Source organism: Chiroxiphia lanceolata, chromosome 3 (genome assembly GCF_009829145.1).
Source record: "Chiroxiphia lanceolata isolate bChiLan1 chromosome 3, bChiLan1.pri, whole genome shotgun sequence".
Taxonomy (NCBI): Eukaryota; Metazoa; Chordata; class Aves; order Passeriformes; family Pipridae; genus Chiroxiphia; species Chiroxiphia lanceolata.
This window is the reverse complement of record NC_045639.1, coordinates 24,498,985-24,526,760: the sequence shown is the minus strand read 5'-3', so window position 1 is coordinate 24,526,760 and position 27,776 is coordinate 24,498,985. Positions and strand designations below refer to the sequence as shown.

Below are 27,776 nucleotides of genomic sequence, written 5' to 3'. Positions count from 1 at the left end.
CATTTCACCTCAGGAAATACCATTAGCTTGTGTGGAAGGATATGCTGGGGGAGGCAACCATACCTCCCATTATAGCATCCCTTTCCTTTTTTCAAATCTTAATTCTTCACATTTGCAGCAAATTACTTCCATATGGGCCCGTGCTCTTCATGCCTGATTTCTACCCAAAGGTAATTCCAGCAGAAAGATTGAACGTAACCTATTCAGCCATTCGTTAAGCTGATTATGCATCCACCCCACACCATTTTCCTTGTGCTCTGCACAGAAAATTGGTGTTGGCATAACTGAGTGACCTACACACTTCTGCTGCAAAACACAGTTTCTGTCATAAGAAACTACAAGATCTTAGACGCGTGTACACCCCCCACCAGCCTCCCATCCCTTGCAAGGGCACATGTGGGCAGGTTTTGCCAGTTTGCAGTGGTTTTTCTCGTGGGCTTCTGACTCTCGAGCAAAATCCAGTTACCTGGAACAAGTCAAACAAAATGCTTCTGAACAGCTGAATCCCACAGGCACCGTAAGAAATACCAGGAAAAGGAGTCCCCAGAGAAGAAGGAGCTGCTGGTGGGTGTGGTGACAGTGTCTTCCTGAAACCCTGATGCAGAGGAATGATCACAAACCTTAAAAAATGCCAGATGGTGCCTCACTGCTGCTACATCAGCTATTAAAAATAAAAAAATGCAGGCAAAGAACACCTCAATCATGCATGCTAACCAGCCTTACTTGTCAAGGCAAGTTTTCCAGGTTAACTGCTCACCAGACAAATTATTTTTAATTCTAAAATGAACTGTAGACAGGATTTCATTTACAAAGCAGCATTTCTGAGGGGGTTCTTATAAAGCGATGGAGCAAATAAGTGTAATATTGCAAAAGCTTATTCATTCCTTGGTTTCTCAAAACAACTGCAAGGAAATACTTTCCTCCTTATACACAAGGGCTTGTGAATATATTTAAACTTACACACTGTATAAGAGACAAGCCAGTCAACAGGAATATCTAGCTGCAAAGGACTGTTTTTATCTAATATGTTGAAGGGCCAGGGCAAAGGTTTCACAGAAAAGTGACTAAATGCTTTAAAATACAGAATTCGAACAAAAAAAAGTATAAACCAGAGATAAAAATGGCCACAGAAGTACTTGAGCACAAAGAGAAATATCATGATATCCTTCTTTAAAAGACTCCTGCATAAAAGTGGTACAGTCACAAGCATGAGAAAAAGCTTACCGTTAGCAACCCCAGTCCCCCTACTGCTAAATTTTGCTCCCCTTCTAATCCTGGCCTCTTTCCTAGCAGTATTTCAGAAATAGCACTGTACAGTAGGTTCTGTACTCCAGAAACTATTTTACTCAAGTTGCACTTTTCCACAAAGATGCTGCTTCTTGAAAAATCAAGACGATTTCTCTTAAATTGCACATATTTGTAACATCGGTTGAAACTGATGGGATTTTAAAAAAATTTACTCACGTTTACACTTACTGTAAAGAGGGTATATCACAGAACTCTGTTTTCTTATATTACATAAAGAAGAACTGTATTTTGCAGACACAAAGAGTTAATACCTCACCAAAGCACATGAAGAACCTCTTTACTTAAACGACCCGCTGAAAGTCAGTGTGGCAAGCTTCTAAAGGCTTAAAAGCAAAAAGGCTCTAAAGTATTTTATATTTCACACAGCTCCCAAATAAGCAATAATTTAATCAATATTTAATCCCAAGAAGTAGTAAAAGAAGGATGAAGTTCTCAGATATGGAAATGAGTTTTCTAGATATTTTGACTTAGTAATTGTCATGGTCAGAACCAAATCTTTCCTCTGCCATGAAGTAAATAGTTACATTTTACTTCATTAGTACACTAGTACATAGCCTTTCTTAAACCCCTGAAATTTGACTGTGGAGACGAAAAACCAACTTGGAAGAGGCACTTTTGATCTGTGTTATTAATAAGTTTCACACAGACCCCATGTGATGTGTTGAATGAAATTAAAAATAAAGAATCTAATGACACAGGTACAGTTGTTATTTCCTACATACTGACTTACAAAATCCTGAACTAGCTTGGGATATTGTACTGCCCTATCATAAAGAATAAAGAAAGTAGGACTAAGAAGGGCCAGAAATGCGATTCAGGCATTCCATGTGGGGATCAAGAATGATCAAGCTATCCAGGGTAGGAGGGTAAGAGCATTACTACAACCCACTCCTGAAGCAAGGGAGTCCCAAGTGACCTCAGACACAGGAACAATTAAGACTTCTTTAACTATAACATAACATTTTTACATATAACATTTACATATAACATATGTATATTATTACATTATAACATATAACATTACATTTTTCTCACCTTACCATGAGAATGCAGCTGCAATTACTGAGATGAAATATTTAACCACTGCCTTTGATAACATGGACCTAGCTTATATCTATCTCTAAGGTTCTTTTTGTAACACAAGAGTCCATAAAATTACCTGATAAACACAAAGTACTCTATTCTTTCTTTTTTTTAGAGGGGATTCAGAATAAACTGACAAGCTCTCAAGAGTATGTTTCTTTCAAAAGCAGTTGCAGGGTGCACTACTGTGGGCAGCCAGAGCCAAGGCTGCAAAACAATTTCCATTATAATACTGTTTTCAGAGGTTTATAACTTTCTCAAATATTGCCCTTTTTATTTGAAAGGTTTCACATTCACTCTGGGAACTCTCTTGATACATTCTTCTTAAAAATACATATTAAAAAAGAATTGTGCTGTAAACTGTGATCACTTAGGGACTACATAATAATGATATATGTAAAGGCCTATATGACCAATCTAAACCTGACACATTCCTGTTAGCTCAGGTATGCAACCAAAATGTTGGGGAGTGGGATTTACACACCTAGCAAACTAAAAAGAATCATAGAATCGTTAGGGTTGGAAAAGACATTTCAGATCATCAAGTCTAAGCGTCAACCCATCACACCACCATGTCCACCACCAAACTATGTCCTCAAGTGCCATATTCACAAGTTTTTTTAACACTTCAGGGATGGTGACTCCACCACTTCCCTAGGCAATGCCTTACAACTCTTTCTGTGAATAAATTTTTCCTAATCTCCAACCTGAACCTCTGCTGATATAAACTATCATTTTGCATTCCTTTATTTCTTTCTGCTTGTAATATATCTATGGATTGACCTGTTCACACACAAAAAAAAAAAAAAAAAAAAAAAGAGAGAGAGAGAAGTAAAGAACTCCAAAGAAATTAAATAGAAAGCAAATTATAAAGCAGTAGCCTTCCATCTGGAATTATTCAGAGGCACATATGGTCACATTTTTAACGTAGAAAAATTCTGCAATCTGATACTTATTTGCCTTTCCTATGATTAGCTGCTCCACAACATACCAGCTCTAGAATATGAAGCTCAAAACCTGGTCTTGTAAACGAAATATTACGTTAAAGTTATTAATTCATTAATATCAGGCTATTTCCATAAAATGCATACCTTCTAAGAGACAGAATTAGGTTGGCTTCTTTTTTCTTTCACCATACAGCTACAGTAAAACCAATTAAAACACATTTTCTCATCTGGAATGAATGCGTAACTGCCTTAACAAGGCCATCTAGACAAATAATGATAGTAAAACGGGATAATTATATCATTAGCAAATTTCAAGGCTGGGGTTGGTTTGGTTCAAAAAAAGGTATTATGTTTGTTTAAATATGATTTTTGAGATTACACAATGACATAGCCTAATGCTACACATCCACCTTTTTCAGATGGTTTTGGAAAGGAAAATACATTTTGTCTACTCACACACCCTTTTTGAGGATGGCAGAAGGAAAGGAAGAAGTAGAGGAAAAAGAACAGAGGGAAAAGAAAACTGTTGAGTTTTGGAAAGAACAGGGAAGTTCAACAGTATCCAAATGGCTCCCCAAGTGCTCTACTACCATATCAAGTCATTTTTCCCCCCCTCACAGCATCAGCTCTGCAGCCATGCCTCAAGGAGATACCTTCATCTGTGGGGTGGGAAGTGCACAGACTCCACCATGCTGGCAGACAGGAGCTCCACAACAGAGACAGACGGGTCTTTGCAAAGGGAAACCGGACTACAGGCTGGCCATACCAGGCAGCACAGAACAGCTAGGCACCTTCTTTAATTTCTTCCCCCTCAATTCAAGAGCTCTTCAAAAGAGTAGAGGTACAGTGTTACCACTACGGTTTCAGACCACTGTCTGCCTGCTCACTTCCAAGACCCACATCTTCTGTCCCCCAGAGATACAATGACAAATTGATCCTCTCAGTACCTCCTACATAGACACCAACAGTGATCCACCAAAGTCAAAGGCAAAGGTAACACTATGCGGCCTCCCGCACCTCGGCTTCTTGGGGAGGGTAAAGCTGAGCCTACAACATTCAGTGCCTTAAAACTCCTTAGAAAGACTGAAAGGCTTCTCCAACAAGAGACAATAGAAGAGTTACTGCTTGTCATGCACAAGGAAGTAGTTACTATGAGATAAACCACCTAGCCTGGCAACTCAAATCAGGAACTAGCTAATTTTCTGCAGAAACATACCCATTATCATGCTGATGGACACAGTGCTAATCCTAAACATTTTGTACAAAATCTTATTTGGGCTTCAAGTGCTCACCTTTCATTACTCTCACCCTCCTGCTGTTAAATACAGTCAGTACTCAGTATTCACCTAAAGAGAGGTTATAAAAGTGGATTAGGAAAAAAAAAATTCCTTATCTTCCCCAAGGCAGAAGAGCCATGCTCAGGAGCTCTCTCCTGGAATCCCCCAGGGTAGCTCGCTGTCCTCTAGTTCCAGAGCTGTCTCTCACCAGCCCTCTGTGGTCCTCCAACACAGCTTCATGCACCACATGGTTTGAGTCATGAGTTTCAGGGAACACCTCCAGACTGGGTTCAGCTCCTCCTGAGTCCAGGACAGCACAGTACCACACAGCTGAGCTTACACACACAGAGCAAAGCACGGTCCCAAAGGCAGCAGTGTCTTGTCCATCATCCAAGGAGAGAATGTAGTGAAAACACAACCAGAACGTGAATCCATCTAATTTGCTCTTGCTGACACTTCTAGAGATGTTTTCATACAAACAGGAACGCTGACCTACCAAAGGACTATAAATTACTGCCTCAAAACTAAAACAGTGTTCTTTGGTAGGTAGAAAGTAGCTGAACTGCTCAATATGCAGCTTACTCAAAAGGAAGTAGAAAGAAAATGCAAAATGATGGCAGAACACCACATATGGCAATAAAAAGACCACAATATGTAACAGAAGAGCTGCACTACCTCTTGGTAATGATAACTATTTTATATGACTGTTATAAGTCATTTGCTAGATCAATAAAAGAAGCAGCACTGGCAAGCACTTAAATACAACTGTGTGTTCAATTAAAAACTAAAAGATAGGTTTCCTACTAATTACATTGACGTATGTGGGTTCAAAAAATATTCTCAGTAATGAAGCAGATACAATAGACACCACATATGCGGAACACAATGTGCACAGCAAGAAATCATTAACACCACAAAACATAAAAATTGCTGTAAAAGCAGCAGAGAATCTCCAGTGATCTGATGTTGCACTTCCTTCTATGTTTTGTGTTGTGTGTGTAATTGCGGCAATAAAAGTCCTTTGAAAAACGAGTTACATCAAATAAAATAATCAAACCATAATGATTAACAAAGAAGTGGAATGTACCTCAGAGTATAAAAAACTCTAATAAAAAGGCCTTTAAAATAAAATTATTTGTTATACATTAAAAAAGTGTAGCTCTATTTTGTAAAAACAAAGTTGTTTCCCATTTCCATAGTTCAATGCATTAACCATTCTGCAAGCAAAAGAAAAACAATAAAAAAATCCAAACATCAAAACAACCCCACAAATGTAAGAGTCTTCATGAATTCTAGGAGTCTATTTTACTAATGTCAACAAAACATTTACTTAATTCATAAAACTGTAAGTAAACTGTCCCTAAAAAAAAAAAGTAGAAACTTACCTACTTTCAGTGTCTTACTAGTACGGAAGATGGTCCTCCTGATGCTTTTAGTACATAAGTACACAGGAAAAATTAAAAGAAGAGAAGAGGGTAATGAAGAAAGCCATATGGCACCCATCATCTTATTAAATAAGAAGGATGCTTCTTGTTGGAAGAGAACTGAAGAGAAGAACTTTGCTGGACTGAACAGCCAGTATAGTGCAGCAGCAGCAGCCTCATGCTCTAAGACCCCTGGAAGTGGTCCAGCAACACATCAAGTTCTCAGAGCATCAATGTGATTCAGTTTTCCATTTTGAGAATACTAATGGTTAACATAGCACAAAAGGTCAATGGCTAAAACCCATTCTAACAGCTGCTTCCAGGAGGCAGAAAATTGTTTCTATAATGCTGAAACCACTAAAAGTCAGCGTCTGAGGATGGCACAGATTAGAAGAAGGTATCTTGAGTTTTAATCCATATACTGTATGCAAAAGACTATGTAAATAGCAATATGAAAAAAGCTACTTCAAAGTGAGCTTAAAGTTTTGCAAACCAAAATACTCACTGCAATGCATAAGACAATGAAGACCCAATAATATTGACGGGAAATTAAAATATGCTTTAATCACACATATAAAAAAGTATGTCCAAATAGGGCTATATTACACAACAGATATGTTATATATATGGTGGGAGTCAGTTTCTTCTCCCAGGAAACAAGTGGTAGGACAAAAGGAAATAGCCTCGAGTTGCACCAGGACAGGTTCAGATTAGATATTAAGAAAAGTTTCTTCACTGAAAGGGTGGTCAGGCACAGGAATCGACTGCCCAGGAAAGTGGAAGAGTCAATAACTGAACTGATAGGCTGAGAGAGAAACAAAAGGTAAACTCTCTGCTCTGTCAACACTAACAGGACTATTTTCTTTTATCATTGACTTCAGTATATCCAGAATAAAGGCAACCCAAAAACATCTGAGTTAGAGGACAGACATTTAACTCTTTGGTGGTCCACACTTTCAGTACCACTTAAAGTAGGAACACCTGACAAATAAATGGGAGTAAAGAGACTGAATACAGAGGCATCAGAGACCCAAGCCCTCTGTAAAAGCAACAGCAAAAAATGCTTTGTGTGTGATCCCTGTGGGAGTGGAAGCTGCACATTCTCACTTCGAGATGCTCTTACTCAACACACCAAGTAACTTCCTCCCTCTCACAAAACAACTCCCTGCTGGTCCCAGGCAAGCACCCCAGGTTCAGAACACACAGGTAAAGCAGTGCTCACCCAGCAGCTCAGAATACCCACTCTCCCTCCCACAGGTCCAACCATCTTAAGAGATAGGTCTCACATTAAGCTTTAAGGCTTTCTGCAGGCACAGACAAAGTGACTGACACTCCTTGTAAAGCTTGCAATCTTCACATCCATGTGTTTTGAAATACCTTAACACAGTAGTAAACAGCTTACACTCTTCATTTTTGAGATGGATGACCACTTTGGCATTTGACTAATAAAATTCAAATTAAATATTCTCATGATTCCATATTCCTCTACAAGCAGAATACTACACACATACAAACACTCTTGTAGCAGAACCACGAGCTCAGCACACACATATGAAATGAATGATCAAAAATCTGTTCAAAATTCAGATGACTTGATATAAAGAAAACTGTCTCCCATCCCAGTTCAGTAAACAGGATGTGAGATTAGAGTCCCACACAATACTACACCAACTCACTGACAAATTATCCCAGTGAAAAAGCAATGTAAGGTTCCTCCAAACTAATCACGTTTCCTGCATTTGCTAATACACACCACAATATTTAACTCATAAGAAACCATTCCACAGTACACGAAGATCAGAGATTGGTAACAACCACCAATCTGGATGCCCACAGTTTGAATCCCTCCAAAGTCACCTTATCACTGCATTTACACAGAACAGATCCTGCATGTACATGTAATTTCCCCTACTAGAGTTCTAAGCACTTCTTAAAGGTTCACAAACGCTTTCTGTGGGTTCCACTGCAGAAGGATCACAGCATCCTCTAAAAATCTGAGTCAGGCTCTGTCCTGCCTCTCTTTGGGCTGGAATTCAGGTTCCCACTGAAGCACAAAGCAACACAGCCACCTGGACCATAGCCCTGAGCTCTCACTTGACAAAGGGTCAGCAGTCTTAGTCTGAAAGGGCTCACAAAACTGGGTAAGCAGAAACTGGCATCTTGAGATCATAAAAAACATTGCTGGCACAGAAAAAGAAACAAAAAGCCAGGTAGTTGGAAATATTTTTTTAAAATGGAACTTCTAGTAGGATATTTACTAACGAACCAAAGCACATTTGTCTACTTAAACAGCAAAGTGGAAAATAGAATGATATGCCAAGTTATCATCAAAAAAATTCTCCAAAACACACCCCAAATAAATGCAAGACCCACAGTGATAAAGCTGTTAGGCCTACAAGCCCCGAACAGATTCTTGCAAATTTTAAATGTAAATGTATGAAATTGTCACACTCAAAAGATTGGGACAGGAGGGTTCTTCTCCCTCCTGTGCCATACACTCTATATACCTAACAGTTCTAAGTAAGTAATTGATGCATATGACCTGGAATATTTAACTAATATTTAAATAACTAATAACTATTAACAGGTTTGGCATTTAAAAATGAAACATGGAAGTCTGTTTTAGAATTAGATTTTTCATCAGATGAGGCTTTGAGCAACCTGGTCTAGTGGAAGATGTCCCTGCCCACAACAGGGAGGTAGGAACTAGATCTTTAAGGTCCCTTCCAAACCAAACCATTCTGTGATTAAACAATAACTTCTAGTCTGTATTTGTCCACATCATGAATAAAGTGGGATTGTTTTCCAATCCTGCAGTGGTTCTAAACTTCAGAGTTTACAAATTCACAGATTGATAGCTTCTACCTATTTTCTTTGCAGCTAAACCAGCTAGCCTGGAAAAACTTGAGGCATGATGTTAATCTCACACAGAAATTATTTGTATTCTCCGCACTTCAACAATTTTCCAATCAAATCATAAAAATGTATATCAGTTTGTAATGCCATTACATACTTATATGCTGGGTAGACTTTGGAGATGCACCACCCAAGGCTCTATGGCACTCAGGGGCCAGCACTCATTTCTTCCCAAACTCAATCACAGGATGAGGACAGAGCTCCTGACACTGCAGCTCCCAAGTCTCTCACACAGAACCAGGACATCTGAGATGATTCATTTCTGTATTTGTATTACTCCATGGTACTGAAGTCCCCTGGAAAAGGCATATCACTGACATCCCTTAGCTTATGATCCATAGAACATCCCAGTCACACAGCTGTACAAGTCCCAATTACTGAGCATGTTCATGTCCAGAACTGAAAAGGCACATAAGGAGCAATGGATATGTATTCACACCAACTTAGGCTTGTACCTAACCATTCAGGTTAGCTATTCAAGCAAACAGCATGGGAACAGTGCCACACTGAAGCATCACTTCTAATGAAACACTAGTAAGTCAGATTGAGTGTTCAGAAAAAAACCTGTGTTTTCCAAGACTCTGAATTGCTTACTGCTTTCTACAACTATGTCTAATACCCACACTCCTCTATGTTTAAGAGGAAGACAAGCAATTTCCATTTTTAAACCTACTTTGAAAATATCTCCAATCACTCACCTCTTTCTTTATAACCAACCCTTCACCCCTCCAAGCATCCTTCAGAAAATATTACAGTCAAAAATTACAGAAAATATGAAAAAAAACCAAATCCGGAGAACAGCACTGCCAACATGTCGTCTTTCTTAAATACGTCATATAATTTTCATGGAAAAAAGCCATCTCCTATGTTAAATGCTTAGGAAATAGACATGAGGACATCTTCCCCATCACCAACCTCAATGCAAGTGAGTCCAAAACGATCTCAAAGCAGTGCTTATTACAGCTACCACAAACCTCTCCATAGGGACTGGGTGCTGTTTCATGCTTATCCTATGAAAGAAAAGAAAAAAAAAGGCAAAAAGAGTTTGGACTGTCTGTTGTTGTCCCCCTTGCCTCATCACTGTAATGGACATGTTTAGAGTTCAGAAAACAAGCAACACAGCCACACAAACCAGTGATTTCCTGCTAGGTCTCTCTGATGGCATTTGCACAGTACATGCTGGGAGACGAGGAGATAGCAGTTCGATGCAGAATGTCATAGCTAAACAAAGTTGTAATTATCTCCTTGTTAGAGTTCTTGTTTAAAAAAGCTAAGTGATACTACGCAGGCAGACATGAGTATTTCCACGTCTCTGAATCTTGCAGCTGAAAGAGTTTAATTTGTCGTTCCTACTGCTGAAGGTTCCTCCTTTCCACACCTCTCTTTGGAAATACCGAAAAGCACATTTCTTCTGAAATTCCTTTCAATCAAGCTGCTTCTGAAAATCCCGAAATCTTAACAGTTGCAATGCATGTTAACATATCTGAAGTGGACTTTGCTCCCAGAGGAGCCCAGACATACACATACAGCAATCATGTCAGAACTGCTCCAACGCAAAGCACGACTTCACCACAGTTACATCAAAACAGAGATGTGTGAGAAAATCTTTAACAACAACCCTTTTCCTTCCATTCCACGTGGTCAGGTTTCCAATATCTTCTGCTCCTGGAAAAGAATTCAGTCTGTCATACCCTACCTAAAAGATTACGTCTACAATTCAAAGCCACTCCAAAGTTTGCCTGTTAGTTATAGAAGCCAAAGGTACTGTGAGATGCATAATAAAGACTAAAAAAAAGTTAGTTTGGGGAGGTGATGTCTTTCCTCAAAAACTAAACCTGTAAGACTGGTCTCTACTCTGCCATTTTTAAACAGAGCTTGCCAATGAAATCCAGAGTTCTAATTAAGAAAAGATCCATATAATGCACACAACAGGAAATGTCTTAAGAAAATGGCATGGTCTGCTTGTGACCACGAGTAAGGGGGAAGGAAACTGGAGCCCACCCTACTGCTGTTGTTTCATACAGTGATGGGCACAAAACTCATCAGAACTCTGACACAAAAGCAACATTTTTCTTTTGTTCTCAAAAGAGTAAAAAGTAACATATAGTAAACTATAAGGAAACTAATAGTTCTACCATCTTATGTATATTTGGGATTGCTAAATTAGTTATGTATGGGCAGGCTTGCTTACCTCAGCCGCTGACTGAATTTAAGCATTTTAAAACAATTTCTAGTACCCTTATGTCATAATTTCATTAAAGACCATAAAGAGTGGTGAAATCATTACCTCTGTGTTTGGACAGCAAATATAAATTTCTCTTGTCAATAGCCATTTACTTGCTTTTGAGTCCTCCACTCAGAATAAAGAAATCCAGCTCTTTTGTCTTTAAAATTATAAAGTTCTCATAGAAACACATTCTCATTTACTTTAACTAAACCCACATTTCTAGATGTAACTAATTTACAGCATCCCTTTAGGGAGCCAAATCTGGGGCTTAGAACCGATTTTTTTACTTTAATTTATCCACTGGGTTTCAAACTCCCAGTTTTCCCAGAGGATTATGAAAGCCTGCCAATTTAGCTTGATGCATTAAAACTGCTTACACAAATCCAAAATATATTCAAACATAAAACAGGTTGGTTTCAGCCTCCCCTCCAACTCCCCCCACCCCCTGCCTATTTTTCAAGTCCAGAGAAACTGGTAGAAGAAATGGGAACCAACTCCAGGCTGGAGCACTGCATTCACAGCTATGAGTGGAGTTCCAATGAAACAAGAGAATCAGGCAAGAGGCAACAGAAAGTATTTTTGTTTAATTTAATACAACATCTGAAATTCAATGAAACTGTACCTCTCCAAAATATATCCATTTATAGTGCATAGCTATGTTGTTCCCTCTCTTGCCCCTTACACTGCACTTCTATTATGCATAAGAGTCATTCACAAGTGCAAGCAGCTCCAGAAAGTTAAGAAAACGTATTTAAATATAAAAAGTAAGCCTACTTCTACTGCTGTCTGTTAATACTCACAAATTGAGTCTCAGAGGTTTCTTTTAAGAGCTGATTTTAGGCTTCACTACAATAAGACATATTTGCACTCAAAAATATCTTGCTTAAAAGCTGAAAGAGCATGCAACACACATCACTAGATGGGGCAGAAAGGCAGTGTACACCACCAACCAAAGAAAGAAACCGGATTCTCCAAACCCTTGCTAAAACAGTTGTCCTTCACAATGACCAGCACTGTCACACAAAGTGCAGCAGTGCAGCCATCAATGAGTCAGGAAAGGAGTCTGAGAAACCAGCAGTTAAAGAACAAGACACAGCTATATTTAGTAAACAAGTTAGGCTGAAACTATTGAGGATGAGCAAAAGAGGCAACCCACTGAGAGGTAAAACAATCAAAAAGCTAATTAAAAAAAAGCCCCTAGTTAATCCAACCCTGTAAGAAGTCTTAGGGCAGAAAGCCCAGGTACCCATCCTTCAGCATTCCATGAAAGAAATGCCCAGAAAACTAGAATTCTGCATCAATTTAAACAAGCAGATGATGAAAACAAGGCAAGCAATTTCTCTTTAAACTGCTGGTTCTTGTGCTCACTTGTTTACAGAAAGGAAAAGCAAGGCGAGCAGTGGTTCCACCTGAGACCGTAAGTAACTGTAGACAGACTTCTTGAAAAGGAAGTTAGTGAGGCTTGTGAAAGTTGTTTATCAGGTGATTTTCATGTCCTAAACAGAAGACTGTCCGTACTAGAAATGCTCAGTACCAGCAAGAGCAGAGATCATCATACATGCCATGTGCTATAAAATTAATTGTCCTCTAACACCCTTCCTATTACAATATGTGTGGGTAAAACAAGAACAACGTTCTTGGCCTTAAGATCGCATTCATTAAAGATTAGATTTAGCAAGGACCTAAAGAGAGAAAGAAAAATAAACCTCAGTAATTGATACTAACCACACGAAGAAGAGAAGCAGTTCCTTTGAAGAGCAAGCAGTAACATACAAATCATCCTGTACTTACTAGCAACACAGTTAGCAACATAATGCTGCTTAAAAAACAAAATGATGCTTCAGAGAATTTCTAATAGCACTGTTCTTGACTAACTTTTTCCCTCTTATACATTTCATGATATAAAGCACAGAAGGAAAAAAATCCTTTCACAGTAGGTTTTTCAGGCAAGAGACAATCTTGTCAGATAACTCTACTCCCATATCAAAAATATTCAGTTAGAGTATGAAAAATATACTGTAAGGTCAAAAATTACTCTCAGCATCCCAGGCATTAAAAGCCTTCCTAAAGGAGAGAAAAGAGTCTTTCTCTTAGAGACTCCTATGTTTGGGATACTGCTTCTTTTTGTTTGTTTGTTTGTAAAAGTGAGAGTATTACTCACAACTAGGGCAAATATTGCCAATTGCTTTGTGCAAAAATAGGATTGTTTTTTAAATACATAATCCTTTGCTTCTCTGCTGGCTAGAGAGCAAAGGGTTCCTTCTCACTGCCCATAAACTAAAGACCCCTTTAGCAAAAGGTGGGCCACCCCCGAGTTTCTGAACTCAACAGCCTGTCCTCCTTGCTGCTGTAGTTTAATCACCCTTGGCACCAACCAAGGCCATCCTTCTCAGGCAGAGTAGACTGACGTCCTGCCAAAGCTTTTATTTTTAAGAAGACTAGCACACTGACAATAGCACACAGCAATCCCACGAACAGTTAGGCTGAACTCGCCGTTGCTATGAGCAATTGCATTGCAGCACCACGGCCACTTCTGCAGTCTAGACGGGCAACAATAAAACCTAATATTCTAGCCCAAATAAATGACAAATACCCCACACACTCATTTTTCTCGGTAGTAAGCCCAGCCAGAGATGAATCATGATCCACACACACTTCCCAGGCTCACAGCACTAGTGACCACAAGATCCTCTCCGCTTGAGCTCCCCTGAGCCCTCTGGCAGACCTGCCCACACATTCTGGGGCCTTTGGAGAAGGCTTATTGGGTTTTCACAAAGCCATGGGTTCAAAAGACTGGCTCTTCCAGTGCAGAGGAGCAGCACATACTCACAACATTGCCTCAGTACCTACCCCAACACTGATCTGAAATACCTATGAAACAGGAATCTTTTTCAAAAGCTTCTATACAATACCCAGTAAAAGAAATGGGGGGGGGGGGAATATGAACTTACTTACCTACATTTCACCCCTCCAGTAAGTAGTTAGCATATAAACTGTAGTTAGTTGTGGTATGTATACAGTGACGGAACAATATGTAGATATTACATAAAATGACAAAAAAAATAGTCTTTCTTATGTCTCCAGTTCTCCCTCCACTAACACTAACAGCAGAGCAAACACTGGTCTGCACTTAAGTCATTTCAGCTCTCCCTTACTTTCTATTTCTCTGAAAAAAGCGCATAAACTCAAATAATCTTTAAAAAAAATTCCTACATTTTTCTGCCTGCCTGAGACTTCAAGAGTGATTTTAATTTCTCTGTGAAAATGTTTTCAACCATAGAGAATCCTTCAGTAAAGACTGCTTCTAAGCTTCAAGGCATTCGGCACAGCTGCACAAAAACCATGGTCAGTATTCAGAAGTTGAGACTTTTTCACTTCTTTTTTTTATGAGTTACTATTCTGCCATAGATCTCATCACTGGAGAGAGTCTTGTTGAAATGCTTTCTTCCACATTGTTATCATACACTGGTGACAAACTTGGAAAAGGCTGTAGTCATTTTTTTAACATAATCTGATGAATGCTTCCATATCTTTGTTTACAATGAGTTATTGTTACACAGTTCAATTAACAGAAGCTTTCTCAGATGAGAAAACAATGCGATAGCTAAAAGCAATGGAAAACTGTCCACCAAAGAGCACTCCTCACCAGCCCCAGGCAGCCTGTCACGGTTGACTCTTCATAACTCCAAATCTAGTAAATCTCATACCTTTGACAATTAACCTTACAGAAAGTAAGATAAATGAACAGCTTAAGAATGCCACGGGGAAGTGACAGAGTGACAAATGCTTCATATTAAGACAGAACTCTGAGATACCTTTCAGCTGAAAGTGGACTTTAGTTGCATCAGAAAGTTACATTTTAAGCCTAAGAAAGGCATTGCCCTCCTCACTGCAGCAGGTTCACAACACGGCAGAGCCAACCTAAGAGCTGACAACTAGGTGGCACAGTGCCACCAGGTCCCACCTACCCTCAGCTGAAGGCTCCTATTGCTTCCCTCCCACCATCTGTCATGCTTCTCCTACTCCCATAACAGGCCAATTTAGGCAGAAACCCACCAAAACACAGAGGCAGGCAGGAAGGCTGTAAACTAACATAATCCGTGACGGTACCTAAAAATCAAAATTACCACTGGCAAAACTGTCAGCCTTCTACAATCCTGCAGACCTCTGATGGGCATATCTGAACCAGTTCACCATGGGCTCACAGGCACCAGTAATAAGACTGGAAGAGATACAGGGCAGTAGTACAGACCAAACAGGAAAGAGAGATGAAGCACAACAACACTTATAGAAAGCCTTGGCTGTACTATTTCCCTCATGGGCTTTTTGTTTATTTGCCTTTTTTTTTTTTTTTTTGCTTTTGATAGAACTCTCTGCTTGATTCTTTTGGTGGAATTAACAGAGTTTTCTTTCCCCTGAAGATGTATGTCTTCAGGCTGCTTTGATGAGGACCCTAAGATGCGAGGGAACTTGGCAGACTGAGAGCCAGACACCCATGCTGTGCTCCTGTCTCAGTGAGCACACAAGGCAAGAGCCCAAGCACTCGGTCCAAGTCTCCACGCTTCTTGTTCCCATTCAGCAGCATACTCTTTTACTTTGAGGGATGCATTTGAAAAACCAGATGACCAAAATCCATTGAGCTTTCTGACAACCATCATGTTGGAAATGCTCAAATGTAAGGTATGACTGTCCTACTTGAGACAATAAATGGGATTCAATAACTACTTTGCTACTGGCAATATTCAAAAGGTATCGAAGTCCCAGAAAACATGAAATAACTCAGTGCTTTACAAAGAGTCAATCAATGCGTATTTAAACTGTGCAAATTAACTCATAACACGTAGGCTTTTTTTACTGTATACAGTAATGGTACACTCATGTTGAGTGCTACATAAGCATTTACTAAACTAATAATCAAAACAATTTTCTAAATTACATATAAAATGGTTTCTTTCATCTGTTTATTCTCATAAAAATTTCAATGTGAAGCCAAAAGAAAACAGCTGCATAAAGTATTTTCAACTACAAAGAGACATGTAAGAAGGTATTTCTGCCTGTGCTGGAGGGCACAATCTGTAATAACATTCTGCCTTCCAGATAATGACAAGAGGCATTAGAAGGACAACTTGCTCTCTAATAAGCTCGCTTGACTGGTTGAGCATGCACATACAGAGATAGCACAGTTTTGCCAACAATAATTTTAATTAATTTTTACATTTCATTCTAAAGTACATTAATTTATGGCCTTCCTAAAAGACATTCAGCAGACATCTAATTAAATCCAAGCCATTAGATTTTAATTAGAGATGCTTAAAAAAAAAAAGGTCTCAGAACAATTCACACGTCTTTATGAACATTATGTGCTCGTTAGCAGCTAGAACAGCCAACAAGTGATTATAAACACAGAGGAGGACTAAGCAGCATGATTCAAACATGAAAACAAGAAAGTCACACAAACTTTCATACTTCAAAGCTAAAGATTCTGGGAATGCCCTCTCCACAGCCCAAGCCCAGAAAACCACTGTGCATCACTGCTTGCCACAAAAGCAAAATCAAAAGGCCAACTAGCAGTGAATATCATAATACACAGTTTAAAAGGTTGAGCTGAGCTTAATCCTCATTAAATTCTAACAAAATCACAGTACCTTCCTGACCAAACAGTGAAACAAATTAAAGGTCCAGATGGAGTGGCCCTTAATAAGGCACATGGGATACCCCAAAGAGCCCATCGCCACCCCAACACACGGCGCTGGGCAATCTGACAATCCCGTGCCACCGCTCGGTGAGAAACCTCTGTGCAATCAAATGACGCTTTATTATTTCATAATAATTGTTTTTTTCCACTTTCAGCAGAAAACAATTATTTCTAAATATCAACCTCACGGGGCCAATACTCTATGAGTTAAAAGCAATATCGGTGTGCTTTGATATGGTGATCAGCTCCTCTGCTGGGTAAAGAGGTTCATAAATATTAAACATGGCACATTTGCATATGTCACCCACAAGCACAATCTTCCCTCAGAAAACCGGGAATAGAACTCGTACAATTCCTCCGCGTGTCGCTTTTTGATCGCCAGATATAAAATGGCCATGGTAGTTACTTGAGCAAGGACAGTATATCAGGCAAAGCGCCAAACTACCAAAGCATACTGTTAATTATGGTGCACCAGTTTGGTTTGGACAGGTGCCCAAAATGCTGGAGTTGACATTTCAAAAACCTGAAAGGTTAGGATCACACTCAGAAGTATTTAAATGAGTCAATTTTTCCAGAGAATTGAGAACTATTCACTATTGCTACAGATTTCACAGGAGTGACATAAAAATAAATTAATCTGATTTTTAAGAGGCACAGATTTATTCTTCTACAAAAGTTGGAGTGAGTTTGATCACGAAGTGCCTGCAACAGATGCAGGAGTGCTGAAAACAAATAGAAGGCATACGATGAGAGCGGCAGGTAAGCAGCACTGCAAAGACAATGGTATTGCAATTTGCAGAAATAAGAACTCACACAGTTTACAACTCTTACACCTGGATAAGTTTTCAGCTCGCACTTGTAGCCAGGACAACTTGGTACCCCATGCCGTGTCCTTCAAACCAGTCAGAAAGTAGGCTGATGGAGTTGGTTTTTTTTCTGCAAGAAACTGCTGACCATTTGCCACAGCCTTAATAAAACTGAAGGGAACGCAGCCTGTCAGTTTTCTGCAATATTTATATGAGCAAGCAGCAAATATTTTCGATCACGCCACGGCTCCAGGCAGAGGAACCTGACACCCAGGGAGCCAGGAGGGCTCCTCGGGCGCACGGACGGATGCTCGGACTGCGGGAAGGCGCCCATTTCCCCACTAACATCTCCGCGGACGCCGCCAGCGCCCCCAGCTTTCCAGGGGTGCGAGGGAGCCCCGTGGAGCCGGGGCCAGGGCAGAGCTGTCCGCGCTCCTGGGGCTCCTCCTGCGACACCCGAGGCCGCGGCGCCCGCCCGGCCGGGGTCTCTCCCGCCCCGGAGCAACAGGGAGATACGAAAAACAAAGTAACGTAAAAAAAAAAAAAAAAAGAAAAAAAAAACCAAACAAAAAAACCCAATTAAATAAACCAACAGCCCAAAGCCAAGCAACTAACTCTGGGGAAGCGCAGGAGGGAAGAACAAAGGAGGCAAGTGCAGCCGGAGCTCTCGCAACAGATGGTTTGAAGCTGACCAGATTTCGCGCTGGCATCCCCTCCCCACCCTCCCGCGGCGGGCAGTGTTCGCACGCACCGGCCCGGCCGGCACCGCATCGCCCCCGCACCACGACTCCCGTCGCCCGCCCAGCCCCGAGCAGCCCCAGCCCGCGGGTCCCGCATCGCCGCCGCCCGCAGGTGCGCGCCCCCGGCCCCGCCGCAGGGCTGCCGGGCGGCTGTCGGCACGCTCGTCCCGTCCCGCCGCCGCTCACCCAAACTCCCGGCGAAACCGTCCATTTTGTGCGGGGAGACAGTGGTGCCGTAGCCCGAGGCGAAGCCGCCGCCGTCGTCGTCGGCCGGGGCAGGTTCATTCACCCGCGGAGCGGCGGCAGGCAGCGGCGGCGCCGCAGCCCAGGGCTCATAAGCCGCCCGGGACAGCGGCTCCGGCGGCTCCCCGCGCTCGGCGGCGGGAGGCGGTTCCGGCTCCTCCTCCTCCTCCTTCTGCTGCTGCTCTGCTGCTGCTGCGGGGCCAGAGCTGCCCGGCTCCCTCCCTGCGCCGCGACCCCAGCACGGCAGCGAGTGCCGAGCTCCTCCCGCCGCCGCCAGCGCCGCCCCAGCGCCCCGTGCTGTCGTGCTTCCGACTCCGCCCGCCCTGGCAGCCGCCGCTTCCCCTGCGGGCGGGCCGGCCCCGCCGCAGCCCCCGCCGGCGGGCAGGCGGCTCGGGGCCGCCTCCGGCTGCGGCTCCCGCGAGAGCTCCCGCGGCTCAGGGACTCCCGGGAACGGGGGAGAGGACGGGCTGCGGGTCGCAGCTCTCGGCCGGGGGCAGCGGCGGTGCTGGGATCAGCACGCCTTCTCCGGGATGGGCCGGCGAGGAGCAACAGCTGAGTTTGCCTTCATAAGCTTGTACTCATAAGCGGTTTGTGTGAGTTAATTGGGCGACTTAATGTAATGATCCTAGCAATCAAACCAGAGATTTTTTCATACGTGAGTCTCGAAATGTTTGTTCACGCTACTTCGGGGAAGTTTTTCCTCGATATTAAGCCAGAGGAACTGTCACTTCTCTACCCTTATATTTCTTATAACTGTGCTTAAGGAATCACTCCTTCCACTTCAGCTGGCAGAGTTCCTGACCGTCTCCTGTGACTTCCAGCCATGTGCTAGATGTCGAGGGAAAATAGAAAATAGGACCAGAAATTCAAGTCAGCCATGCTGCGTACCATCTAATCGCCCAGCCGAGAGCGTTTCGTATGTTAAGCAACATCATCAAATTGCGTGACGCATTTTCTCCTTGGTCAGGAAAAGCTACGTACCCATTGCAATATCCTGTTTTGCTATAAGTATTTTCCTGTAATGTATTCAAGCGCTAGCGCCGCAGTCATACAGAGACGGGGATCATTGCCTCATGAGCACGTCCGTGGCATTTGCAGCCGTGCCCTCTAATGACAGGCTATGGATGTTGTTGAACAGGACTGGGGAGAACGCGGTGCTGGAGAACAGCACAGACCTGCTGGTAACAGCCCACACTTCCCCAGTACATTCCATCCGCTTAGGCAAAAGCATCGTTATCTCACTTATCTGCAATATAAAATAAATCCAAGAGGTTTATGCTTGCTCACATTAGAGAAAAGCGCCTTGAAATTTTTCATCAAAACCTAATCTCCACTGGATTTTCCAGCAAATTTTACTGAACAGCTGCCACAGCAATGAATTTGAGTGCAGCTGCTTGCAAACTACATTAATAATCCATGATTGTACATCCTGTAGTCCTGTCAAAAAAGATGGCTTGCAACCGGTCTGCTATAAATGAGCCATCATTAGCCACTAAGGTCTGGTCTTAATTATTAACAGGTATTATACTTCCTACTTATGCATGCTGTAGAACAGCTGTATATAGACTCCTTCCATGATCTTTTAGCTATGACGAATGGGTGCTGCAGTCAGTCTGGTCCAGCCAAAATTCCCTTTAAAATGCTTCATTTTACAAACAAAAGCAAGAAGAACAGGGCACTACAGCTCCAGTCCTAACTCCCCAGCCAGCCCCCAGCTCTTTCTTGCCTAAGGGCAGGTTTGCAAGATATTCAAAGCATTAGGAGTACAGAGAAAGAAACCTCCTCAAGCTAAGAAAGGAAAAGTGCTCTGGGAATTCAGAACCTATGCACAGTTACCTTCAGAAAAGGGCCCCTTCCTCTGAAGCAGAGCCTTGTATAAATTCTTCAGGTGGGACTTGTGTGCATCAGGTGTGCTGTTTTGTTAAACAAAAAAACCCAACCAAACAAAAAGCAAGCCCAGCTACTTTCTTCAGCTTTCAGTAGAACCATCCTTCAAGACCTACCCGTGAGTGAGATATTGCAAACATCCTTAGGTTTGTAAGTGAAGAAGTTTTGCCTCTATTTATAGACTGAAAACTGAGGCTCAGAAGTGAAGATGGCATCATGGATCCTTATCTAGATGTTTCATTCTTACTGAATTTGGTTAGAAGCATGAACAAATACCTTTGATTATCTGTGTCATGCAGACCTTGCATGGAAGTATATAAAAAGGTTAAAGAGCTGCAGAGAAAACTATTTATTTATAGTGTTATATTAAACATGAGTACTGGAGTACTGTTGAAATCTGAAACTTCGGTTCCAATATTTTTAGAGTAAAGCTGTATCACTGCAGAGTTAAGGAACTGAACAGAACTAAAGAATTTTAAAAGCAAGGAAGTTTACCTTTGTGTGACTTGTTAATTAGGAATTTCTGAAGAGCAAACACTGTGCAGAACTTTACAAAGTATGGCAAACTCCAGCTTTTAAGTTCTTATGTTTATTTCTTCAGTCTAAGACAACTTCTGCATGCTACATAAATTTCATGGGGCTTTGACTGGAGCATTAATTTATTTATTGGCTGTGTTTATTGTGTACACAACAGATGTAATTGTGCTACAGACAGGAGCTTTAACAAAAGAAACCTGCAGTGAATACATATATGGCCAGGTGTAATCTTTAACAATATTACTTGGCTGATGAGGAGAAGAATTTAAGATTAAAGAAAAAATAGTCTTCTTTGTGTAGGTTTCAGACAGATACTGGCAAATTACTTAACATAGCCTGTAAACTGATAAAAATTTGACTGTTCCAGGTGCAAACCCTACAGAAAGGGTGATTTCTTACCTCCAGTATAGTACCTAGTGCTTAACTTGGAGGAGGGAGGAGCTGTTTAGTGCTTTAAGGGATTTAACTTCTGTTTCTTTGTTGACAGTGATTCAAAAACACCAAGCAGAGAGTTGTTACAAAGTTTTAACAATCTCAGCAATTGTATCCTTCTAGTTTATATTTTGATGCTAAGGAAAGATTAAGCTATTCAAGATTGGAGTGATCCCACCTCAGCTTCCAAATCAGCTAAACATCCAGTGCTTTGCACATATAGATAGTAAATCATGGCTAGGCTTCACAGACGAAGATTTGGGAAGGACTCTATCCCACATTTGCTACAAGCACGCTGGTGGCTGAAGAGGCCAATGCGAGATTGACAAGTCTGGTTGCAAAAGGCACAGCAGAAAGACTCCTTGGATGGTATCGACAAGACACGGTTCTTTCTGCGTTGTCTTTTCTCCTCAAGAGTGATCCTGCGGGCGTTCTCAAAAGAAGCAGCAGTGTTATAGATACTGTGTCTCCAGACCTCCTGGTTGGAGGCCAGAGAAAGACAAATGTGATACCACAGGGCAGGAATTTTACATCAGTTTGACAGATTCACAGTTTAGGAAATCTAAATTCTTGTCTGCATCCTTCCCTCTCTCTGCATTGCACCCCGACCCTTTGTGACTCCCACTGATTCAGGAGGCATCTGGACTGATGCTGAGGCAGGCAAAGCCTGAGCTCTGCTTCTCAGAATAGCTGGTGAGCAATGAGCTGGTGCTTCAACTGCAGTAAGTCAGTTTGGTGTTGCTGACTTCACCGGACAGGGCTGACATACCCTAGTTGAGAACCTGGACATACACACAATGTCCCTCTTACTAGAAGGAAGTTATGGAAAATACAAACCCCAGAAAGAGGTCACCCTGAAATGCGCAGTGGAGGCTATACACGTTCCAGAAATATTTACCCAGCCCTTGAAGGAAATAGTCTGTTTTTCCCCCATTGTTTCATTTCTTTGGCACATTTTCCTTGAACTGCAGGTTTTTGAACAGTACTTCTTGCAAGAATACCTGTGTTTGTCTTGGTGGTTTTTTCAATTGACATAGCTTGGCAACCTTCAGCCTGGGAATTGTTTGTAACTTTTTTCTGGCTTCAATATAAATTACATTTAAGCATTTTTCCACTGAGGACACATAAAAAATATTAACAACTGACAATGAAATTGCTGAGATTCTTGTACGTGAAGTTGGGAGCCTGAACCTGAGCCACTTTGTCTTAGCAGTTAGACAAATGTGCTTCCCGCAGTAATTCTCTTCTCACTCCTGCAGTTTTTCTGGTGCACCTCCTTAGGGCCAGTAGCAAGAGCCCAAGTGCATGGCAAGGAGCAGCCAGAAAGCCCCAGCCCCACGTGTCTGATCCTGCCTCTCTCCTGCTCTCACCTGCAGACCTGGGAAGGGGGAAAGAGGTGATGCTATTTGTAATGAGCTGTGCCCCACAGCTGGTGGTGTAATCAATGTAGGATCTCTCCCCATGCTCGTTTGAGATGTTCCTTTACAGATATGTGGTGGTCTTTCTGGCACGTTATTTTGAAGAAGAGCAACTTTGTTGCACGGGATATTGTTAAATCTCCTAAGCGAGTCTCAGGTTTATAAGAAGTTCCCAGGCGTTACTGATGTAAGGGGAAAAATTTGCTGCCTGACCTAGAGGAAAATTAAATTACTCCTCCCTGATTTATAGAGGGTACTTCTCTTACCTCCAACACAGAGTCTCTGGATTTTTTTTTTCTGGGCTGGGATTTTGCCTCCCCCAAGAAGCAGCCTAAGGTTCAGTTCCTCTAAATTACCCAGGGGAATGAATCAGCACCTGTAATGCTGAATGGGCTGGAAGGCATTAAGTCTTGCCAGGGACTTGAGGAGATCTAAGAGAGCTTCTGTTAAGGGTTTTAATTATGTGTTTAACTAAAATATGGCATAGGGTTTTTAAAATGGGGACAAATTAACCGCTATCTTCATTAATTTTGATAAAGACACCTAGCTGCTACTGTATTATAGATGTTAGAAGCCAGACTTCTGGATATTGCTCTGTACCTGCTTCATGCAGTTTTTATAACCTATTCCTAGAGGTTATGGTGTGCCTAAGTATGTCCTGGACTTCCCCCATTGCCTTATAAAGTAGAAACAGAAGTTTTCTTTCAAAACAAAAGCATAAAGTTTGCCAAAAGATTTCAAGGAGCTAAATTCTGTTTAGATGAACTTTTTTGTAGTAGTAGGATAGATCATAGTCTTATTTCTGTAGTGCTACTACTTAATTGCTGATTAACATAAAAACTTGTGAGGAGGTTGAATTTGCAGCTATATATAGCTGATCTTTGTTTCCTTCTGCACATTTTGGTTTTTCAGCTTATTGCAAACGGATTTTGATCACCGTATGCAAAGTTGTTCTCAAATGTTGAGAAATGTCTTCATTTAATAGTACAAATACAATTTACTGACAGGCAAAAAAACAAAAAATTTTTAAAAGATACTAATGATTTGTGAGGGTCTTTGTAATTGAGACTCAATAGAGACAGCTTTTGAGGATGTGTTGAGCATCCACTTCCTGAAAAATCCATCTTACAGGTTGCAGCTTTGTATTGATTATCCCAAAATTGCAATTCCAAACCATTAGTTAAACTTTGTCAAGAACTGCATCATTTCCTGGAGTCCTCATTAAAAGCACGTTTTGCTTCAGATGTAGAACCTACAAATATCTGTTAGCTTAAGCTAAATATGGCATTGTTACATTAATGTGTTTAAAAATGGCAGTCTCCTACAAATATGACTACTGAGTAAGAGAAAAATAGCAGAGCTCTAGTGCTAATTCATTCCCCAGCCCTGGTCTGAAATGAGCATATTCAGTGTGATTCCTAAGCATTTAAAAATTGGCAGAATTTGAGCAGAGATAGTTGAAACCCTGTGTGCACAGTGTTTCTTTTTCTCATGAGGGAAAAGGCTTAGCATTTTAATTAGAGAGCAGGTTAAAAATTTCATACTGCAACTTTGTATTGATCTTATTAAGTGAGAAGATCTGAAAAACATTTCAGAAAGCTGGAAAACTAAAATCTTATCTTCCTTCATCTCTCCCTAATTGGATAAGTGGTCTGGTTTGTCATACTGAAAAGCACACTCAGTTGTTTTCTCAAATTAGTGAGCTCCTCATGAATTTATACCTTGGTCCAAGCACTGTAAAAGTTTAATGTCTTACTTAAGTGCTAAGTTAAGGATTTAGCTGAGGCATAAATTGGTGTATTGGCTTTGTATCAGCCATTTACATTAGGGCGCATTTTATTCTCTGCCTCAGGAAAAAATGTGCTTCAGCTTGTACGCAGGAGCACTATGATGAGCTCTGGAACAATCCCTTTTCTGTTCTCCTTAGAAAAATTAGGAAAAGGTAAAGCTAGCAGGTCAGCAGTGTTAACAAAGAGTGCTAACTAGTAAGTGTTAAAACTGGTGGAAGACAAGCTGATTTTTAGACTGAGAAGTTAATGGAGATCCCCCTTAGGGACAGAATAAATTAGCATTACATGTGGGATTTATATTTTTTCCCCTGACTGTTAAAACATCTCCTGTAGCTTTGCATTTTATACAGATCATTATCCACAATAAGAAGCTGGTCTACACAAGAAGCCATGTGCATGTGTATGTATCTGTAAATAAATACACTCGTATAGATCCTTCTTCATCAGTGCCGGTCACCCCTCTGTGCAGTTCTGTTTAAGCTATTACTCCTCTGGAACCATTTGTCAATGGAAGGAAGTGCCTGTAGAGAAGTGATACATTACTCTATAGTTTCTTGCTGTGAAGTGTTGATTTTAAAACGAGCTGGCAGTTTGCAGCTGACTCCCTAGTAAAAAATGAACAGACGTGGTTTAGGAGGTTTTGGTTTTCTTTTGTCTTGTTGTTATGCCTGGTTTATGGAATCTTTTATTGTCTTTCAACTACACCATACTCAGCAATGGATTCATCCCTTATGTTTGGCTTTTTCCCCTCTGAGAGCTCAGGATTCTTTCCCGTTTCCATTTCTACGTTTTTAAGCTGTGACAGCGATCCTATTGCCTAGTTATTAGCTAGCAGAGCAGGTGTGCAATGTTTTCTTTTAGAAAGGGTAATGCTAGCACCCTAATTCAGTGAGCAGCACAGTGATAATTCTCTGTTCTACAAACTGCAAACATCAACAAAGATGTTAGTGTAAGATAAGAGGCTGGAGAATGAAGACCAAAACCAGGTCAGCAACTGAAATAAAGTGGAAAGAAACTCTATTGCCATTAAAAAATATTAATCTTGCAATAATATCTATGTATAGATAGCTTGGTTTAAGAGTAAGGCTGCTCTCTGAATACCAGCAGTGCACAACTGAGCTTTTAGGCATTGGTATCTTCTGTATCTGCCATATCAGACATTTAGTTTACTGCTCCATGAGAAAACGTAGATCTAGGAAGGAGCTTCTGCCGTGGTCTAGTAATCACAGCAGTGTTGGATCAAGGGTTGGACTTCATGATCTCAGAGGTCTTTTCCAACGCGGTTGATTCTATGATTCTGCCAGGCTCTTGGGCACACACCATTACTGCATTTGCAGGATGGGTCATACAGAAACAGTGTATCACATGTAAAGTCTAAGGAGGTGTGTTTGTGAATTAATATCAGAACCATCACAATCAAGAAAATAAAAATTCTAATCTTGGTTTCTTAATAGTCATCAAAGCGTATATCTCACCTTAGTATCTCCTGCTTTGAGAAGACCTTCAAGGTCAATTAGGCACTGGTAGTAGAACTGGGGCAGTGATAATTGACCTTTCTTTGGACCAAAATTCTAAAGACTCAAAGATGAGTCTTGCACCATGATTCCTAGACATGGGTCCCTAACAAATGTAGCCAGGGGAGTTAGATTTTCTGTAGTCAAAGGCTGTTGATTATTACTTCATAATAAGGCTGTCTCGGGCATGCAGTGTGTAGTTGGGGTGAATGAACTCATTTTCAAATAGATTACCTGTGCCTGAAGAATAGTTAATGAAGCACATTTTTTTAATTTCCTTTACCTATCCTACATTTAGTAATTATAGTTCCTAATTAATGACATCAAGAGTTGAACTTTGGCTTTTAAAGCACCAAACCCATGCTGTGCTGTAGACACATTTACATTCCATTTATGCAAGTCACCCAATTAAAATGTACTCATAGAAAGTATATAATACACCCAAATGAATACATTATTTCCCCTATTCATCTGCTTTCTTTGCTTTTCAGCAGAAGTGAACAACCTTTCCCTTTACCCCAAATGGAAATTCATGGGAAAAAAAAAAAAAGGTGAAAAAACCAAACCCAACCCTGAAATAGGCAGCAAAAGTAAATTAAAGGAAAACTTCTCAGGTCAAATTAGTGAATTAGCATTCTTAAAAAAAGAATTGGGGAAAGGAAAGCTTTCCTTTTCATTTTGCTTATATGACTGCATTTAAAAATTGAAAAAATGTGGTAGAAAGAGAAAGTAATTTGAAATTTTCCATGCTGCCACATGAAAACAGCAGATGGCAGCAATAGAGACAGTGTGCATCAAAACCCAGTGTTTGTCTTCCTCACTTCAGTGGGTAGGCTTTGAATCATTTTTTGGCTAACATTTCTTCTAGTTGGTCCTGAAAATGTACAAAAATAAAAAATTTTATTTTAGGCATATGATCTCAATGTCTGTGATCTTCACCGTGGAAAGGTATTTCTTGGCTTAAGTCTCTCTGGACTGGCACTGAAGTATCCTTTGTCCTTTATCTTTTGTGCTTTATAATGCTTGAGAAATTGTGCTTAAAGCCAACGCCCAGAGCAACTTGGTCTTTTTATTTTGTTTTAAATGTAATATTGGTGAATAAGGACATTTCTTCCTCAAAAACATGCTTCTCAGACAAAATCCTTTGTGTGACAGGGCCACAACTGCCAGAGTTTTCTGCTGGATACAGGGAATGCATTAGGCTGGAGACAAGATACAAGAACATTGCTGCATGAGCATCATGTGATGAATAAATGGAGTCACAGGCAAAGGCAGTCCTTCTCAAAAGATGAAGAAAAATGCCATTCGAAAACTAATATTGCCAAAGTTGTGAGACAGGCATTGAAAATAAAAGTTTCATTTAATATCCAGGTGCTCATAAATTCATCCTTTAAGTAGCAACCAGTGAAGGGTAGATTTCCACAGGTTGTTCAGGGCATTGACATTAGGTTCTGTAGCTCCATGTTTTCAGAGGTATAATGTGTTTCAAGGATGTAAAACTTGAACTGTGAATGGCAAGTTTCCTTTAGGAC

The 27,776-nt window shown here is 40.9% G+C and overlaps 1 protein-coding gene across 4 annotated transcripts in view; it reads right to left on the bottom strand.

Moving 5' to 3' along the window:
* The window catches only part of EML4 (EMAP like 4), a 150,186-nt gene extending 131,289 nt beyond the window's left edge, over nucleotides 1-18,897 (bottom strand). For 2 of the 4 annotated variants that reach the window (XM_032682655.1, XM_032682656.1), the window contains exon 1: nucleotides 18,610-18,782. In XM_032682655.1, the coding sequence (XP_032538546.1) occupies nucleotides 18,610-18,634 (25 nt within the window). In that variant the 5' untranslated portion in view covers nucleotides 18,635-18,782. Of the gene's footprint in view, nucleotides 1-18,609 lie in introns of all 4 variants that reach the window. The other 2 variants (XM_032682657.1, XM_032682658.1) reach the window with 2 other exon arrangements.
* Between the last annotated feature and the right edge of the window lie 8,879 nt (nucleotides 18,898-27,776).